The sequence below is a fragment of the Sceloporus occidentalis genome, unplaced genomic scaffold (genome assembly GCF_023333645.1).
Source record: "Sceloporus occidentalis isolate IW3139 unplaced genomic scaffold, rSceOcc1.0.p SCAF_2, whole genome shotgun sequence".
In the NCBI taxonomy this organism is placed as follows: Eukaryota; Metazoa; Chordata; class Lepidosauria; order Squamata; family Phrynosomatidae; genus Sceloporus; species Sceloporus occidentalis.
The window spans coordinates 13328195-13348720 of record NW_028316982.1 but is presented as its reverse complement, the minus strand read 5'-3'; the positions used below and the strand labels follow the sequence as shown (position 1 = coordinate 13348720).

At 37.9% G+C, this 20526-nt stretch overlaps 1 protein-coding gene across 1 annotated transcript in view; it reads left to right on the top strand.

Annotated features, from left to right (window-relative positions):
• LOC149317985 (ubiquitin carboxyl-terminal hydrolase 13-like) overlaps window positions 1-3489 on the top strand; it is a 98570-nt gene extending 95081 nt beyond the window's left edge. The window contains 1 exon segment of the mRNA XM_089513262.1: window positions 1314-3489. Coding sequence (XP_089369388.1) covers window positions 1314-1407 — 94 coding nt within the window. The 3' untranslated portion in view covers window positions 1408-3489.
• Window positions 3490-20526: the final 17037 nt, after the last annotated feature.

Genomic DNA, 20526 nt, shown 5'->3' with positions numbered 1-20526 from the left:
GAAGTAAGTTCCATTAAAATGTATGGGACTGCTTTCCAAGTTAGTGCTACTTTAGGATTAGCATTTAAAGAGACAAATGCTATTTGTAATAGTCAAGAGCCACTTCTTTACTGCTGCTGCTACAGAACTCATCCTGTACTAAGAAGTCATTTTGTCCTACTTCCATGTCTCCCCTGCTCTACTGCTATTGTCATCATATTGTGCTCCTTTTGGCAAGATTATATGACCTGTGCTTACTGAGGTTCATATCAGTATTTGGAAAAAAAAACACCACCACATATCTGAGCATCCCAGCAGTTTTAATTCTGTCTGTGAAGTGTAGCATCTATCCACAGATCCCTGGACCCAACTCCCAGTCCTCTTAAACAGGAACAAAACAGACCTTGGAAAAATTACTTATTTCATCTACAACTTCTTGAATCCCTCAGGGCCATGCTGTGCTGACTGTGGGATTCAGGGAACTGTAGTCTGGGAAAAAGCTCTTTTGGAACTTTGAAAAAAGGCAATAAACTTCAGCAAATTAAGAATTTTCTGTTGTTGGGTACCTTCAAGTTGTTTCTGACTTATGGTAGCCCTTATCATGGGGTTGTCTTTAAAAGATTTGTTCAGAAGTGGTTTGCCATTGTCATCCTCTGAGGCTGAGAGCATGTGACTTGCCCAAGGTCACCCAGTGGGTTTCACAGCCAACCAGGGAATCAAACCCTGGTCTCCAGAGTCCAAGACTGAAACCACTACACCAGGCTGGCTTTATCAGATGGGAAATTCTGGTAGGTTTTAGCACCAGGATTGGCAGCCAGTTCCTGTGCTGTTCCTGAAAACAGGCATTTCCAGCTTGCTTTCACAACTGGTGTCTCTGTTTGCATTGAGCTGAGATGTGAATCAGGTGGGTCTCTTCAGGTGTTAAAAGGCTGATTTTGTGCAGGTCAGAGCTTGGAAATGTTTTTTTTAAGACTACAGAGAACACCTCAGCCAGCATAGCCACTGGTCATGCTGGCTTGAAAATTTGGGGAGTTGAAGCCAAGAAAGTAATATTTTGAGGCTCAGGTGCAGATCATTGCAAGTGAGAACTGCTAATAGTCTTGTCAGACATAGGTCCCTGGAGTGGCTCCTAGCCCCTTTGGGAGTGTGTGTTGTTTAAACTTCATGCTCCCAAAGCAGCCGGATGCTGCTTTATTTGACCTGTGTGATTTGGGCCATCAAAAACAATTATGTCTGTATGATGGCAACAGCCTACCTGAGCAACCCTAGAATTGAGCTTTAATGAAATTTTCATAAGGCTTACTGTCTCTTTCTTTCTTTCTTTCTTTTTTCAGGTGGGTGATCTACAATGACCTTAAAGTCTGTGCCTCTGAACAACCACCTAGAGAGCTGGGATATATTTACTTTTACCGCAGGATATCAAGTTAGGCCTCATTTATATCTCTTGGCCTTAAAAAGCCATAAGCCTTTTTATTCTGCCAAAAATATTGTTTGAAACAAGCAAAGCCTTTGGACTGCCAAAAACAAAACAAAAAAGAAAATATTTGAATACTATTTATAGCTTAAATCAGGATCAGTCATTTGATGCCTTCTTAGTGGATACATTTCTGTTTAGGTCACAGTGTGTTGTAGGATGTTAAAATTTGTACACATTTGTGGAGACCATAAGACTGTTCTAATCACAAGAGGAGTTTTCAGCAAGCAACTGGAAAACACAATGCTACTCCTAATCTCCAAAAAACACACTTCTTACCTCACAGCTCAATTTTGACTATCAAAGATCATTGCAAAGTCAACAGTGGTAGCCAGCTACTGCCTTTGACTGGGAGTTTGCCTGTGTTCTGAATGGAAGTCATTAAATGTTTGGTGAAGGATCTGTTTGCAGACCTGAAAATTGCTTAGCTGTGAGATTTGTATTTCCATGTTTGGTGGGGGGGATGAATATTCATCTTCATATTCTGGTATGTAACAGCAGCTCTGAATATTTTGCAAATTTCAGTGTTTGAAGTTAAGGTTAACTATTGAAACTCAAGTTGTCAACAGAAAATTTGGAAGTTCTTTCTTTCTTCTTAATTGGTGCTTTGGTTGATTTGGAAACATGCCTTGAATGTCTGTAATGACCCATTGATTCCTGATGGTTTGAGAGCCCCCTTAAAAGAAATGCTCATTTCATTTATTTACTTGGATCAGAATGCACATTTGTATGTGTGCATATCTGCCCCCCCACCCCTTTTGGGAAATAAATGCTCCTGTGCAAGAACTCTATGTGAGCATCTAAGTTCACATAAGGCTGTGGATAAGCAAGCTGCAGTTAGATTTTTTCCCCTCCTTGGTAGATAAGGATTTTCATACAACACACACATCTTCTACTTCATAATGTTTGCAAGTACTCACCTTGTGCCTAGTTTTTCTTGTGCCTTCTTCCCCTGTCCCACCAGCTATATAGGAGCTGCTAAGCTGGCAGAAATTCAGTGTCATGGGGAAGAATTTATGTGATGAGAACCTGCAAATGTTGTGGATCAGGTAGGATCCCTTACTAGAAGGAAGCAAGATGACCTTACCAAAATGGCTATCATGTGGGCCATTTATGAAAATTGCACCTGGTTTTTTTTGGGTGGTTGTGGTGATTTTACTACTGCTTTTATACTACTCAAGAATCTGTATCACATACCTCCTAGCAGTGATTTTTCAAATGGGAGCTCTGGCTTTTCAAAGAGAATGTATACTAAATACCACCTTCTCAGGACAAGTGTTGGAGATATTAATTTCTCTCAATGTGTAATACACATTGTTTTGCTTTCTGCTAAATACTGATTACTTTAAAACTGCTGATGGATTTGACCTAATTTTAAAATGAAAAAAAACCCACACAATCATAGTGGTTTATCAGCACTTTGCAAAGTAGCCAGTCACATAAGTTAGTCAGATTACTCTTTCTAAAAGCGTGTCCTCACTGTTCTTCCCACCCCACTCAGTCGAAGTCTGATCTTTTTGGACTGAAGTCTTGCAAAGGATTTTAATTTTGGTTTTAGTTCATTATGTGAATTATTATTATTATTACTATTATTACTATTATTTTCTTATATCCCGCCTTTCTCCCAGTATAGGGACATAAGGCGGCAAATTCCTGGGCTTAAGGAGTTTCTTTCTTCTTTCCTCCCCCTTTGGTAAATAATGATGCCTTAAGGAACTGAACAAAGCCAGTTCAACTGCAACTGTGGAAATTAACTGGCATTCCTATATAAAGTGTAGGTGTAACAACAAGCTCCTTTAAGCAAGATGTTCAGGAGATACTAACACCCTGTTCTCTGTGGAAAGTTTTGCATTACAGTATAATTTTAAACACATGGCATCTCAAGGCCCTGTCAGTAGTTGAATCTAGAGCCTATATCCTAAGGCTTGTTTCTTTCCCTACCCATTCCTGCCTTGCTTCACTTACAACACTCCTACAGGCATGGTACCATGCTTTTCTATCTGATAGCCCTGTCTGGGTCTGTCTTAGATCCTGCCCTCCCAGCCATTATTTTTTTTATTATTTTTTATTAAAGTATTTCCACAATACAATACATACTATATCATACATCATAAACACTTTTCCTTAAAGAAATTATAATAAAGCCCCACAACCCTTCTTTTCATTTCATGTTTAAATTTAACTCTTTATTGTTTCTTTAACACACTTCCTTTCCCATTAGTAACTGGAATTTTTTTTCCCCCTCTAATACCTGTTTCTACTTTTTGTGCTTCATGTGACTCTTATATTCCATTTAGAATTTTTTATATTATAGTTTCCTCCCACGCTATAATACACTTATTATTGCATACTAATCTATAGATTTAGAGAGAGATCTACTTCTATCATCAGAAATCTTAATATTCTCCCTCCTTTGTATCAACCTAATTCTTAAATGAAAGTAAAACAAACGGAGTTTCTCCTTACAACAGTATTCTTAATACTTGTACTTGTTATCCAGATCCCTCCTTAAATTTGATCCGTCCATTTTACAAGCTCTAAACAATTTCTTACTGTCTTGTTAATTCGTATTGTATTGAGATCTTATAAAGTCACATTGTTACGTCAGTGTCAATTTAACAATACCAAAATATTTACACATTAAATCAATATATCTCTATTAGAATACATGTTTGCTATTTTTCCCCATTTCGTCTCCATATATATCATGGTTTTTTCCCATTCTTTCTTCCATTTAGTATTATCCTCATTTTTCAGTTTGGATGATAACAGATCAGTTTCCATCATTTCATATATTTTTACACGCCAGTCATCTATATATATTTCTTTATCACTTTTCCAAAATCTAGCGTAAATTAATCTGGCGGCTGTCAACATGTAAAAAAAGATTTTTCCATATTTTGCTTCTACATCATCATTCAACATACACAATAACCAAATTTCAGGTTTCAACTCTAACTTAATCCCCAAAATGTTATAAACTTCTTCTTGCATTTGTTTCCAGAACAATTTGGCTTTGTCACACTTCCACCATAAGTGGAAGTAAGTTCCTATCTCTCTGTGGCATTTCCAGCAGTTCCTTTTACCCGTTTTGTAGATTTTGGCTATTTTTTCTGGGGATAAGTGCCACCTATATAAGATCTTGTAGTAATTTTCTTTAACATATTGTGATTGTGAGTATCTTAATCTTTTGTTCCATGCTCTCTCCCATTGGTCCAATTGAATTGTTTTACCACAGTTCTGTGCCCATTTAATCATGGCTTCTTTTACTACCTCATCCTCAGTGTGCCATTCTAGTAGCTTATTATATATTTTAGATAGTGTTTTCTGTTCAGATTTACATATGATCTCCTCCATTTCCGTATTAGAACTCGAGAACCCATGTTCCTTTTTATCTATATGGTAACGCTGATATAATTGTCTGTATAGGAACCATCCTATGTTCCAGTTTTTTTCCTTCAACTTCTCATATGTCTTAATATTACCCTTTTCATCTATTAAGTCTCTATATTTTATCCAAATATTTTCTCTTTTAGGGTCCACATTATAAAGGGCCTCGTGTGGTGAAAGCCACATTGGAACTTTGGGAGAGATTCTATTTTTATATTTATTCCAGATGCGGATAATTGAAGCTCGGATGTAATGATTGTTAAAATTTCTATTTACATTTAATTTGTTGTAAAACAAATATCCATGCCATCCGAACCTCATATCCGTACTTTCTAATTTTAATAATTTTTCATCCTGTAAATTCAGCCAGGCTTTTAACCACATTAGTACACTAGCTTCGTAATATAAGCTCAATTTAGGAAAAGCGAAACCACCCCTTTCCTTGGCATCATGAAGTATTTTGAGTTTGATTCTCGGTTTTTTCCCTGCCCAAACAAAATCTGCCAGTTGTTTCTGCCATTCTTTGAAAATCTTTTCATATTTAATTATTGGTATGCCCTGAAACAGAAATAACATCTTTGGTAAAGTTGACATTTTAACTGCGGCAATTCTGCCCAGTAAAGAAAGTTTCAGTTCTTGCCACTTTTTTAAATCTTTCCTGATTTCTAACCATTTTGTTTGGTAGTTGTTCTTAAATAGATTTGAGTTTTTATTTGTCAGAGTGATCCCCAAGTATCTAACCTTATCTTTTATAGTAAAACCTGAGGTCTTCATCAAGTTTTCCTGTTCTTCTTTGTTCATATTCTTTGTTATCATGGCTGATTTCTCTATATTTATTTTTAGGCCTGAAAACTTTTCAAATTCTTTTAATTGTTTCAGCAGCTTTTGTATACTGGCTATTGGGTCCTGTAGGGTAATTACGATGTCATCTGCGTATGCTCTTATCTTCAAGAAATCTCCTTTAAATTTTACCCCTTTTATGTCATTATCATATCTCAAGTTAATAACATTTCTAGAACCAAAATGAATAACAATGGTGACAACGGACAGCCTTGTCTGGTACCACGGTAGAGAGGGATAGAATTTGTTCTTTGTTGGTTAATTATAACCCTAGCCGATTGTTTAGAGTAAATTGCTCTTACCCAATTTGTGAATCTGTTACCCGCTTTGATAGACTCTAATGTTTTAATTATCGTGGACCATTCAAGGCTGTCAAATGCCTTCTCCAGATCGAGGAAGATCAGTGCCAATTTTCTTTCATTGTTACAATCAAAATGCTCAATGACATCCAAAATGATTCGTAGGTTCTCGTTCAAATGTCTCTTTGGAATAAAGCCGCACTGATCTTCCCGGATGATATACTGCAAGACCTTTTTAAGTCTATCAGCCATTATGTTGGCAAAAAGTTTATAATCCACGTTGAGCAATGAGATCGGGCGGTAATTCTGAAGCAATTGTTGATCTCGTCCTTCTTTAAGTAGTAATACCACATTGGCTTCTTCCCAGGTTGGAGGTAGATGTTTTCCATCTATTGCATTCATCACTTCCAAGAGTGGTTTGTTGATTTCATTCTGAAATGTCTTATAGAATCTTGCAGTAAAACCATCCGGACCTGGAGCTTTGTCCGTTTTTGCTCTTTGGATGGCCTGATTCAGTTCTTCCAAGGTTATCTGCCTGTTTAAAAGTTCAATTTGGGCATCATCAAGTTTTGGAATTTGGTCCTTCAGTAGATAATTTTCTCTATGACCTTCTCCCCCTTGTTTTGCTGTGAACATCTTACTAAAAAATTTAGTAGTGGCTAGCTTAATTCCTTTTGTGTCTGTATAAATCTGAGGGCCATCCTTTATCTTAGAGATTATTTTCTTTTCTTTACTCTTACACGGTTTTTGGGCCAGCCACCTGCCAGGTTTGTTTGCTTGTTGAAATTGTTTAACCTTCATGCTTTTCATCATTTTGGCCAAATCTTCTGCATTCTGCATGTTGTATTGGGATTGTAATATCTTTATTTCTCTGAGTAGTTTTTCAGACCTGGGATCTGATCTTAGTTCCTCTTCTTTCTTAATTATCTGGTCCATAATCTGATTTAGCCTTTTTTTTTATTTTGTAATATTTCATGATGTTTTTTGATAAAGAATCCTCGGATCACTGCTTTGCTGGCTGCCCAAACAACTTGAATATCTGTTCCTTTGTTTTGATTGTCTTCAAAATAATTTTGAATCACTTGTTTGGCTTGTTCTATTATTTTTGGACACGAAAGTAAGTAATCCTGCAGTTGCCATCTGTACTCAGTAGGTTCCTTCCTCATTGTTAACAAGATTGGGTTGTGGTCTGAATATGTTTTAGCTAATGTTTCCATCTTTACAATTCTTGGAGCTAGAGCCTTGGAAACAAAGAACATATCTATTCTGGAGAAAGTTTTGTGGCGTTCTGAAAAAAATGTATAATCTCTTCTGTCCCCATATTTGTGTCTCCAAACGTCATTCAAACCCAGGTCTTGCTTAAGTTTGAAGAAAGAGTTGGGGAGTTTTCCTTGATTCACTTTGATTGCTTTAGATGATAAACGATCAACGGTAGGTTCAATTACTCCGTTCCAATCTCCGCATACTATTAAATCATTATTATTAAACTCCTGTAAAATAATCCGAAGCTTCTGGTAAAAATTTGCTTTAGCATTATTTGGAGCATAAATGGCAACCAGTAATAGGTTTTGGTCTGTTATCTGAATATCAATTCCTATGTAGTGACCCTCTTTATCTTCAAATACCTTTCTAGATTGTATTTTATTTGAGACATATACAACTACACCTTTTTTCTTCTGTTTATTTGCCGTCACATATTCAGTTCCAAGTTTGGGGTTCCTCAAAATTCTTTCATCTTTTTGTTTAATATGCGTCTCCTGAAGACAGATAATCTCATATTTTTCTTTTCCAAGAAGGTGAAAGACCTCTTTCCTCTTAGTTTTGTTATTCAATCCTTTGATATTCCATGTAAGTACAGTGCTACCTCGGGTTACGAATTTAATTCGTTCCGCGGCGCCGTTCGTAACCCGATACATTTCGCAACCCGAAAAGCCGCTGGAAAGCCGCTAGCCGCTAGCCGCGCTTTGAATTTCGCGCCGAAAAGATTTTCGTAACCCGAAAAATCCTTCGTAACCCGGAACAGTTTTTTTAAATCTAACTTTTTCGTACCCCGGAAATTTCGTAACGCGGTGAATTCGTATCCCGGGGTACCACTGTATTCGAAGATTCCTAATGTTTTGTGTCATTAGTTTCTATGTAGCCTCCCAGCCATTATGAATGCAGTGCCACGACTGATCTTGTGTTTTTTATCTGAATTGGGTAACTGCCTGAAATACTCATCTAATTCTGATTTTTCCAGCATTAGATTTTGCAGACTTTGGGCTTGCCTTATAGTGCTTCTATTTCACTTTATTTAAATAAGCTGTCTGGGAGGTCATTGAGAAATGCAACCAAGTGTCCTTTTCTTCCATCTTATGACCTCAAGGGCTAGTTTGAAGCAGCTGAGATCTGCTTTCCTAACTTTCTGTGTTTACTCTATATACTCGTTTATAAGTCTAAAATGTATGCCAAAAAATTGACCCCAAAATCCCAGGTCGACCTACTGTATTTTATGGGTCACTATGGAAATGTGATAGCTGCTCTTTCAGATTTCCCCATGCAGTGCGGATGGAAGTTTAACAAGAAAAAGCCAAGCAGAAAGAGTCCTGGGTGACTGATTGATATTGCCCTTTGTTTAAGAGTCCCCCTCTTGCCATGCGTCTGGCTGAAATGAAAGTTGAAACGATGAAGAAAAGCCTTAATAAGAGTCGCTCTTGCCATATGCACACCTACACACACTGAAGGAGCCTCCAAGTTTTACCCTCGACCTATCCATGGATCATGGCAGAATCCATAATTTTGGCCCCAAAACCTGACCTCGACTTATACACGAGGTCTACTTATACTTGAGTATATATGGTAGGTGAAAATAATGGGAACTCTGTATTCTATGATAACATACTTTTATCTAAAATAGCCAGTTGGGGACTTCCAGTGTCAGCGCTAGGAGGCGAGAAGCTTTGCTCTGTCCTCCATTCGACCACCGCAGAACCCGTTTACTGTCCCAACCTACCACTAGTTGGAGACGCGGATGGTATCCGAGCTGGGCAAGGCTTGGGTTGAGGGCCCACAGGGGGCTCGAGAGCTCCTTCCCAGCTCCTTCTACTTCGGCAAGAAGAGGGGGAGAGAGAGAGAACTTGGCAAGAGCCGAAGACCAGCCGACGCGGCGATTTGAAGTCTGTACATACATCAGTCTCGGCAGCAACTTTTTAATTGTTCAAGCTGTCCCTGTTGATGACCCAGACCAGGATATTTACTTATTTACGAGGAGCTTTGGATTTTAGAAGAGCTTGAAAAAGCGCCAAACGAACTTGGTCTCCAAAATGTGGGTGGTTTAAGAATAACAAGCGGTGAGCGTTTAAACATACAAAAGGATACAATCTATCTCTGCTGACTGAGGGACGGGTTGAGAACAAGTTTAAAGTGCAGCTTCTTTGACTTAATTGGTTTAAAGTTTTATTTTGTTGAAACTGAACTGTGATCTTGGAAAATAGGGAAAATCTGTGGAGTTGGGGAAAGAGGGATTTTTGTTAAACTCTATCCTTTTCTCTTTTTTCACATTGCTGAAAAGATTGTTTACAGGTATAAAAGAAATCAGCTGAAACCTAATTAGACTGAGGAGCGGCTCCTACGTACCTAGTAGTCACAAAAGGCTTCATTATTACTTCTGCAATTGAGTCTTGTAAGCATTATAATTTGCCCATATTATTTTGATTTCAAGGAATAAATGGAAATGAGGAATTCTAGAAACAGGAAGGTAAATATCACCTGGACCCAGCAAAGCCAACAAGGCCAGAGAAGGAGGTCGTCAGATTGGGTGAATAAACAAACAGACATAAATACAATCATTCCAGAAGAGCTTCAGGAATTTAAGAAAAATTTTAAGGTGGACATAAGGGAAGAACAAAAAAACTTGAGAGAAGAGATCAGGTTGGATATGCAGGAAGAGATAAATTTTTCAAGAAAGATAGACAATTTGAACAAAAGCATTTTTGAAGTTAAAAAAGAGGTACAAGCAATAACAAGGAAAACTTTGGATTTAGACAGCAAGGTGGATGAGTTGGAAAGAACCCCGAGACGGGAGGAACAAATTCTTTTGATCCAAGAGAAAAGACACAGAGACAAAGCAATTAAGATTAGAGGACTTCCAGAAATAGGAGAGGAAAACTTAGAGGAAAGAATAATACCAGTCCTGGCACAATATTTGGAAATCCCACAAGATTTAATGGACACAAAAATAGACAAACTTTTTAGAATAAACTCAAAAATAGCCAAAGAAAAAGGACTACGATGTGATATCGCAATTTGCTTTAATGGAATAAGGATCAAAGAGAAATGTATCCAGAAAAACTATAACGAGAGTCTCATTATTGGCGAGGTGGAAGTATACATCTTTAGAGATCTTCCAATGCACATCTTGAAACAACGACAATAATACAAAATCTTAACCACCTTGTTGCAAAAAAAAAATTAACATCAGTTATAGATGGGGCAACATAGAAGGGATAGTCTTCATGTTTAATCAAAAGAGATTCAGGATCAACACAATTGAGAAGGCCAAGGACTTCTACAGGAAGTTTTACTCAGCATGAAAATAGAGGTGAAGGAGAGACTAAGGAAAGCAAATCTGGGAGGAGTGAGGGAGTTTACCCCATCCAAAAAAGGGAGAGACAATCATTATTCAGATCAGGGAAAAATCTCGCGAGTGGATCGGCAAGAAGTGAGACTGGAGACGGAGGAGGAAATACATGTCTACTGGAGACAATTTATTTAGATAAGGCTGGGGGTTAATAAGGTGCAGAGTCTCAATAATCTGTTTTACTTGATTTAAAGTGGATTGGCATCATATATAAAGTATATATGTTGAGAAATTAATTCAATAAATTAGCAAATAGACTGTACTAGTACAGTAATCAAGATTTAGAGACAAGCACTATAGTTCTGAAATTTATAAATACATAACGATGATTAAAATAGCCTCATGTAATGTGGGGGGAATAAATTTAGAGAAAAAAGGAAACAAATTTTTCATTTACTAGAAAAACGACATATCATCTGCTTACAAGAAACAAAAATAAAAACGGGATCAAAAATATATCAGAAATCCAAAGCTAGGCAATTGTTATGAAGTATCTTTAAGCAAAAGGAAAAGAGGTCTAGCGATTTTTGTAAATAGAAAATTTTTAGTAAAAGATATCAAGAAAGACCCAGAAGGCAGATACAGCGCGCCCGCGCCATACGCGGGCACGCCATACGCGGCCTTGAGCTTACACGCTCAAGCTGCGGGGCGCACGCGGGACAGAAGGGGCGGTGCGTCCCATTCAATTGAATGGGCTTGCGCCCCGTGCACTGCCACACCGCCGTGCACAAGCCCCATTGTTTCCAATGGGGCTCGAGCATAGGCGGAATTCGCCTTACGCGGCAGGATCCGGAATGGATCCCCCACGTAAGGCGAGGACGGACTGTATTTGATTGTAGAGATAACCACAGGTGATTTAGTTTTGGCTTTGGTAAATGTTTATGGACCACTGGGGGAAAAAAGATATCTTCTTTCAAAATCTAAATGAGGAATTAATGTTATATGATTGGGAGGAATTTAATTATCACAGGAGATTTCAACGGAATGATTAAACCAAAAAGAGATAGAAGGGCAACCCCCTAGAAGCTGTATAGATTTGATGCATTAACACAATTTAGAAGACCTCTGGACTTATAAATATGACAGTAAACCAGGATTTACCTTCTTTTCAGAGGTTCATAAATCCTGGTCCAGGATAGATTTATTTTTGGTGTCTAAAGATCTAGCTATTAAAACAAACCTAATGGAATTAGATTCTAGGTCTTTATCAGACCATTGCTTAATTGAGATGATGCTGAAAGATGGAAATAAAGCAAATTTTACGCAGAGATTACAAGAAGATCTATTAAGAGATGAAAAATTTATAGAAAAATAAGAACAGAAATTAAATTTTATTTTAAAATAAATGAAACACCCGAGGTCAAACAAAACCAATATGGGATGTGATAAGTCAGTAATTAGAAGACTAAAAGATCTGGCGAGGTTAAGAGATATAAAATAGAATACAGGGAACTAGACAGATTATCTTGTAATGTTCAAAATTACAGCATGACAAAGAGGGAAGACGAATGGAAAAAAGCCAGATGGGAAAAGGAATGAGATTTGAATTTAAACCTTATTGAGGCTTGATTTCTCTTACGATTTGAGAATATATTTGCAAAGTTAGCTTTCTTTTTATTTTGTCTTTTTATATTTTTGATAAATATAGGTCAGTAGAAGAAATAATGAATCTCCCGCTCAATTTAGATTAAGACAGGAGAGGAGCCGAGAATTTTGGAGTTATGAATGTATTATACATTAAAAAGATAGACAGGAAATTTGGTAGCTATTGGTGAGCAGTTGTAATGTGTTATATATCTGATAGCCTAGTATGTAAATTCTTAATACAGATCAGAGAACAAGGGTCTTTTAATTCGCAAGGAAAGTGAGCTCTTCGAAACTTCAAGAACAAAAGGAAGAATGGATATGGGTCCATGAAGACAAGAAGACTTTATTAAGCAGTTATTGATACTGTATTTGTATTTGTTTTCTTTTATAAATAGGATAATAATAAATAATATGTTAAAGAAATAAAACAGCCAGTTGTTCATGTGTGTGACTATGATGGCTTTGGCTATGCATGTTACAAAGTTTAATAACTAGTCCTAAAGGCTGACTGGTCTTTAAAATGTTATGCAGCTATTCTGTGACAGGTGTTTGCTTACTGCTGCAGTTTCTGAAATCCTTCAATGTACCACACACCTCCTATGTCTGTATATCACACATACTTTGCCTAAGAGTGGTTTGGGAGGATCACATAATCATGTAATGAAGAAAAACAGTGTAGAACAATGAATGGGACAACATTAAATCATTATCAGAATTTTTTTTAAAGCTGCATTTCCCCCAAAGTTCTAATTCTTCCATCACATGATCCTTTTTCATATCTGCATATCATGTGTCGTTAATAAGCTTGTGTTTTATGATGCAATCTGAAATATCAGACTCAGGTGCAGGCGCAATCTGTCCAAAATGTCTTCTGTATGGGTCCTTTTGGAATGGAATGGAAAGGAATATACATAAAAATATAGGCATGATTCTGTAATTTCCCCATTTATTTTAACAACGTTTTAGTGGGATGTTTTGGAAGAGCTGTACCATTTTAGAACAGGATTGGTGCACGCAAAACCCCATTGTGGCTTCAATGGGTTGTTCAAACCCCCATTCTGGTACAATTACTAAAATGAAAACTAAATAATCAGTGTTGGATGTTTGGCTGTTGATTATGAGACACCCCCCATCCATTCTTATCTCATGCCCTTAAAGTCTTGGCTATGTCCACTTCATTAGCATTATAGATGTGTAGCTTCAATGCAACCAGCACATCCATGACTGTGGGACAAGAGAGCTGAGGGCACCACCCTTATATACAGTACATATGAAATGATGAGAGTCCTGGTCTTCATGTGAATTTTACTACTTTTATTTCCCAAGTGAGGTCCTGTGTGGAGGATTACTCATTTGGTATATTTATATCTATTTTCTTTCCCTATGGTTGTTAGCTGAGGCTGCTTATCCCTTGCCCCCAGTGCCAGTCATTAGGATGTTGATCATCATGACATTTTTGTAGTGGCAGGGAGAAGAATACATGTGGACTTGAAGCATGCATCTTTTAGGAAATCCAATCTTCCACCTATGTAGCTCATATTATTCCTATTTTAGTCTATTTGCACAAAGAAATATTTGGCTCATGGATGCCTAACTATTCTGGCCTGAGGTCTGTTATGCTCACTGAACATTGACTGAAAATTCTCTTCCCGTACATAAATATAACTGAAATCCAATTCATAGTTTAGAGTGCATGGGTGGACATTATATCGGAACAAGGAGAATATTGATGTTTGCTATAACCAATGGCAAAACTCTTAGGGACATCAGCCGTTCCCCAAAGAGGTTGCTATCTGCCATGATTTTCTGCAGATGTACCATTGAGGTGAAGAGAGAAGCACAAGAACATTTTTAATGGAACTTGGGTAGAAAAACACTCCAGTGGTTTATATGCAGGGATTGGTTTACAGTGGAGATAAGTTTCATTTCAATTCTGTTTTCCATTATGTTGGATAATGGGTTAAAAGGCATTAATTGCCTTAATTTACAAGGTTATTTATTTTTATAATGTAAAAACAAAAACCATAACTTATTTCACCAAATGAGTTACTGAGGAGATGGAAGCCCCAAGTTTTCTGAAATAGTATTTTCCATGGCCTTTTAAACCCAGCTATTAATCCAACTGGCACAGACTTATTGAATCAGTGGAACTTACATAAATGTTGACTTACCAAATTTCCATTGATTTAATGGGTCTATTCTTTTTCATTAATTGGATGCAGACTGCCAGAAATGGAGTCTCTTCCCAACAATATATGATAATCACTGATACATTTCAGACCAGCAGTAACTGTTACATGACAGACAGATCTGCTGAAGTGATGTAAAAAGTGCACAGATATGCACACAACTTACATCTGTTCTGGAAGCCCTGTGAATGGAAACTCTAATTTCTTATCTATTGCATTGGGGCTCTCCTAAGAAAATGTCCAATAACCCACCTCAGGGTAACTTTTCCACAGTTAAATTACCGCTTCTGGAATGAATAGCTAAAGTTAACCCTGGCTTACTCTCTAAATGCCTCCACAATGGGGATGGAATTCATCCCCTTTCCCCCCCTTGAAGCGAGCAATGAGTAATTTCAGCAATTTTCTCACTGCTGTAAGGAAAATTTCAAAAACCAAGTAGTTTTCAAAGCCTATTTGCACTTTGGGAGTTTTCTGTAAAAAAAATTTCACACGTAGATTTTATGCACAGAAAACATCTTTCTACACAAACCACATGCAAATTTTATGCAGAATAAGTCCCGAATGGGAAAAATGGTCATCATTCCAAGATTCTTCATATCATGGTTTCTCAATACTTGAAAAACATGTTTTTTAATCATTTTGTGAACCTTTTAAAATGTTCTTTACATCTGTACTCCACACAAGAAGGCCTTTGGTTGAATTTGTATCTGATTCAACATGGCTGCCACTGCAGTTGCCACCCTCTAGTGCAGTGGTTCCCAACCTTCCTAATACAGCGACTCATTAATACAGTTCTCATGTTGTGGTGACCCAAACCCATGAAATTACTTTCATTGCTACTTCATAACTGTAATTAAATAGGTGTTTTCCAATGGTCTTAGGTGACCCCCATGAAAAGGTCATTTGATCCCCAAAGGGGTCCCGACCCACAGCTTGGGAACCACTGCTTTAGTGGGAAAACACAACTGTAATCCTTGAAAAAGGCATTTACTGTACATCTGCCACTCATTGGTGGGAAACAGCGCTGGTAGCTATGGAAGGGATAGCTATGGGGTGTTTTAAAATATATGAATCAGCCCATTGTGTGGCAGGTAAATGTATATGCCAGCCACATCATTTCGAAACGAATTTCCAGCCTTCAGTTTTCCATCATTGTGACAGTTTCGCTAGTTTTTCTGCCTTCTGAAGCACTGAATGATGGTGCAAGATTATAGTAGAACTGGATGTGTCTTTTAATTTCCTCCCTTATTCACACCTCTCCTTTCCTGCTCCACAAATTCACTCAGGACACTGTATGAATTCTTCCCCACCACTTGAGATTAACTACTGTATCCTGAAAGCATTTGCAATCCAATGAGTTTTGCACTGTTCCAAATTGTTTGCTTGAAACACTGCTCATGTTTTGAAGAGGATTTCCTTGCCACAAGAAGGGATATGAATGAGATGTTGTTGCAACTGTTTTAAATAAAACAAACAAACAAACAAACATTTAGTGTTTCAGTGTTTTGTGTTTCTAGTAGTTAATATTTCCAATGGATCTAATATGGTTTTTTTCTTCGGTTAAACAAGGCACTGTTTGGGAAATGATAATAATCACATTAACTGTAGGTACCAAGTAGGAAATTCCTGCTTTCTCTTCTAGTAGAAATAAACCAGTGGAATCTCAAAATGTCAATTAACGTGAAGCCACACACAAAAGTTTATTTCAAAACATATTTAAAAATTGCACAATTTTATATAAATACAGGAAATAAATACAATGTAATAAGTGGAAAAGGAATCAGAGGAAGGCATGCCTCCATTACCGTACAAAAATACATTTACTATGGTGCTCTGCAAATATATAAGCCTTATATAAATTAAACACATTAATACCCATACAGTTCCAAGTTAAAAGCATACGTTAAAGAGCGGAGCACAAAAACTTCACTTGGAAGCTTCAGTAAACTATAGAACTGTGTTTCTTCAACTATGTTTATGCAGCAAATAACGCACTAAATATATAGAGGCAAAGTTTGCAGTTGTTTGGAAACTAATCTTAACCCCTTATTTGCTTAGAGATTATTCAAGTCTGGATGTGTTTTGAACATTTGAAAACATTCAAATTTAGGGCTTTAATCTGCTCCCATTTGCATCTTTTGTATTCTGTTGAACCATTCCTGCAAAGAACATGTTCACATGCCTTCATTATTTCTGCATCTAATTAAAAAGTTCATGGATGCTAATATTATTCTGCAGCCATACCATGTAAAATGTTTCATACAAACTTTCAATCTTGGCAAGAACCTTATTACAAATATTTGGGGCAGGTTACATGTTGCATTGTTCATTTATTTTTTTAAAAAAACATGCTGAAATTGGTTCCTTTGATTTTAAAGAAAAGGTCACAGGCAGCATCTCCGTACTACACATACCGTATATACTCGACTATAAGTCGACAAATTTGTGCCCCAAAATTGCCCCTAAAAGTTTGGGGTAGACTTATAGAAGGGTCAACTAATCAGCAGTGCTTGGAAGGGTCCCAAAGCAAGCATGCCTGACACCCCAATCTCCCTTGAAGGCCAATTCCTTCCCCCCTCCAGTTTGTGTTCCAAGCCTTGGCTTCCTAGTGGAAAAACTCCCCGTTTAAAAGCACTTGCATATCGCTCTGCTCTGTTCTCCAAGCTTTGGCTTCCCAAGGAAAAATTCCCCATTTAAATAAAATTGCTTCTCTTTTTCAAGCCTTGGCTTCCCATGGAAAAATCTCTTCTATTTAAATCCAGTTGCTTCTCTTTTGTAAGCCTTGGCTTGCTAAGGAAAAATAAATCCAGTTGCTTCTCTTTTGCAAGCCTTGGCTTCCCAAGGAAACCAATCTACTATTTAAATAAAATTGCTTCTGTTTTGCAAGCTTTGGCTTCCCAAAGAAAAAGCTCTCCCATTTAAATCCAGTTGCTTCTCTTTTGCAAGCCTTGGCTTCCCAAGGAAAAACCTCTACTATTTAAATTCAACTGCTTCTGTTTTGCAAGCATTGGTTTCCCAAGGAAAAAATTATCCCTTTTAAACCCAATTGCTTCTCTTTTGCTCCCTTTTGCAAGACCTAGCTTCCCATGGAAAAACCTCTCCATTTAAATCCACTTGCTTCCTTTCTCAATCTGATGTTAAAAGCTCTCCTCCACACCTGGGAATTGGTTGGGAGAGGTCCAGAGAAGGAGGGATGGAAGTGGTATTTCCCCCTTTCTATCCTCCCTTATAGCCCCCTAGGTTTTACCCTTCACTTATCCATGGGTCATATCAAAATCCAGGATTTTGACCCTGAAACCTTCCCTCGACTTATACATGAGGTCGATTTATACACGGGTATATACGGTAGTGTGCAGCTTCACCCCAGAGGGTGGGGAAAGGGTTTATAGTTTCTTTCTTTGTCTGGTTTTTAAAGCCAAGTGATGCTGAATACTTTTTTTTAGTTATATCCCCAGAGAGAACATGTTAATCAAATCCGTGAATACTCAAAGCCATAAATGGGGATGGCCAACTGTATCATGTAAGATGACATTGTTCCTTCAGTTAGGAGATGGAACTGAGTAATTATGTGACCTTTTTTGGGGGGGGAAAGCAATTTGTAGTATGGAGTGTTTATTTTCTAAGAGGCTCCATTCATCCACCACCACCAAGTAGTCTTAGTTGGACTATTCCCCTAGGATGGTTCCCAATGAGGACATTGCCCCCACCCAGACTAAAATTTCTCATCCAAATGCCAAACTTTGCAGAGACTAGGAGACAGAAAATGGTTCACACCTAGAACCCGTATATTTGCTGTGTTTCCTGCCCCTTTCTTTTAGATACTTGGAAAGCATGGATGCTTTGGAAAGCATGGGATGGTGCTATATTGTTTTAAAGTATTTTAAACATTTTTATCTTTTTAATTCCATTTTATTCTTTTAATATGTAACTTGTTTTAATAGTGTAATAATTCGGTTCTATTTTAATGTACTATTTTTCTATGCTTTTAATTGCACTGTTTTTTTAAATGTTGTGAGCCACCCTGAGTCCCAGTTTTGAGGAAAGGGTGGGATAATAATAATAATAATAATAATAATAATAATACTTAAGCTGTATTTCTAAATGCTCAGCCTTAGGCGCATTACAGACCGCCTAAAAGCGGTGGTCTGCCGGTGCTGCTGGTTGCTCCACAAGGGAGCCGCAGCAGCCAAACCGCATGGCTCCCGCGTGGAGCAAAAAAAAAAAAGCCCCAAAATGGCGCTTCTTCCCGTGGTGCGGTTATGATGCCGCAAGGCACCAATGGTGCACTCACGACGTCATATGCGCTGCGCGATGTGCAGACACTATGCGTCCGACACATAATAATGGCGGCACCTGTGTGTATAGGGCGCTGCTATTATTACGCCCCCATCATGTGCTAGGGGTGAGGCCGGTGTGGACACGAGGTCCCTGGCCAACCCCTAGCACGTGATGGGGGCACCTCAAGAGCCCGTCTGTAACGGGCCTAAGTTTTAAGTTAGCACAGTGCCACAGGAAGATTTCATGGGGATGGGCAGAATTCTTATTGCAGCAACAATGCTTTCATTCTCAGCTTCTGCCTATATCCCTGCTGAATTTTCCCTCTTGTGTATGGATCATGCCACTTTGGCTACATCAGGTTATAGCTCTTACACTCAAGACATTGCATTTGCTATTAATAAATATGATTTTATAAGATTAAGATCCTTTCAGACTGGTTACTGGCTTTCTCAGCCAGTTATCATATACCAAGATTTGATACAATACTTTAGCCAAGGTAATTTGTAAGCATTTGCAGGACTAGTACCCTACAAACCAAACTGTGGAGCAAATAAAGGCAGACCCTCAATTTTTCCTCCTATAAACTATATTTAGGCTTCAAAACAAGGCCCCAAACTTTGGTGCTATATATGCAGCTTCAAATTTTTGACATCATGTAGCACAAGATTCTGTTCAAAACTATATATGCTTAGTTTCATCTATATTATCTTATATTTGATATATAAAATATATATATTTATAAACATTTCCCCTAAATTTACAACTGAGTATAGATATTTTAAAAAGCTGCTAACTTAAAACATCATTCTTAAGTCTGCTCATGATGCACAAATAGAAAAGTTATGCAAAGAGAGGAAGAGAAAGCATATTAAGGCTGAGGTCTTTCAGCTGCAACCAAGTCATAGATTTGTATTTGCAAAGCCAGGGTGTGGAACACATTCACGTATTCATGTGCATCATCTATCCATGTTGCTTCATGTATCCATGACTTGCAGTTGAACATGTCCTCACTTTGGATTTTGAGAAGTATGTAGTGGGTTCTCCCCATATGCTGCTCATTGCTTGGTAGTGCAATGGATCAACATAAATGAATGAATCTTGGAAACTACTCATTCAAAAAAGCATTCGTGGATGTGAGTATAAGGGAATACTGATAATGTACCATAACTTCATTCTCTACTTCACTGCACACATATGTACACAGCTTATCCTCCAACATTTCATAGATAAAAAACAGGTACAAGCAAGATCAGAGTGTGATTAAGATGGCAAAGTTATTTAAGATGGCAAAGTTATTAATGAGAAAAGACACACAAGACAGAAGAAATTGCAACAGTTTGCATTTTCCTGAGCCTATTGGGAAGGGCATAATTCTGCCCCCTCATTTCTTCTCCCCTCCTTACTGCTCAGTTAGTTGCAAACTACTTTTGCCCTTTGAACTCAGTTTGCAGCAATTGAAGTAAGCTGAGGACAAAAGAAAAAAGTGGAAAGAGGAGAGAGAAATGGAGTCATTTTAAAAGCAGCTGAAAAAGTTGGATAAACTATCAGGATTGTCCCTGCCAAATTGAGACAGTTGGGGTCTGTGGGACACAGACTGCTTCCATCTGTTATTTGAATAGCATTGTGGTAGGCCTTTATTCCTCCTGCAACTGGCTTGCCTATCATCTAGACAAGGGGTGGAAATCACTCAGACTTGTGGACTGCATGCACCGCCACCACGTTTTGCAACACGATAAGGCCATTACTGACCCTTCCCCAGCTGAAAAAGCATTACTACTCAAGGGACAGTGATCCTCCTTTAAAATAAGCCACAGCGACCTGTACTTTGTTTCTCATGCTCTACAGGGAGTGTTACAAATGTAGAAGAGGAAT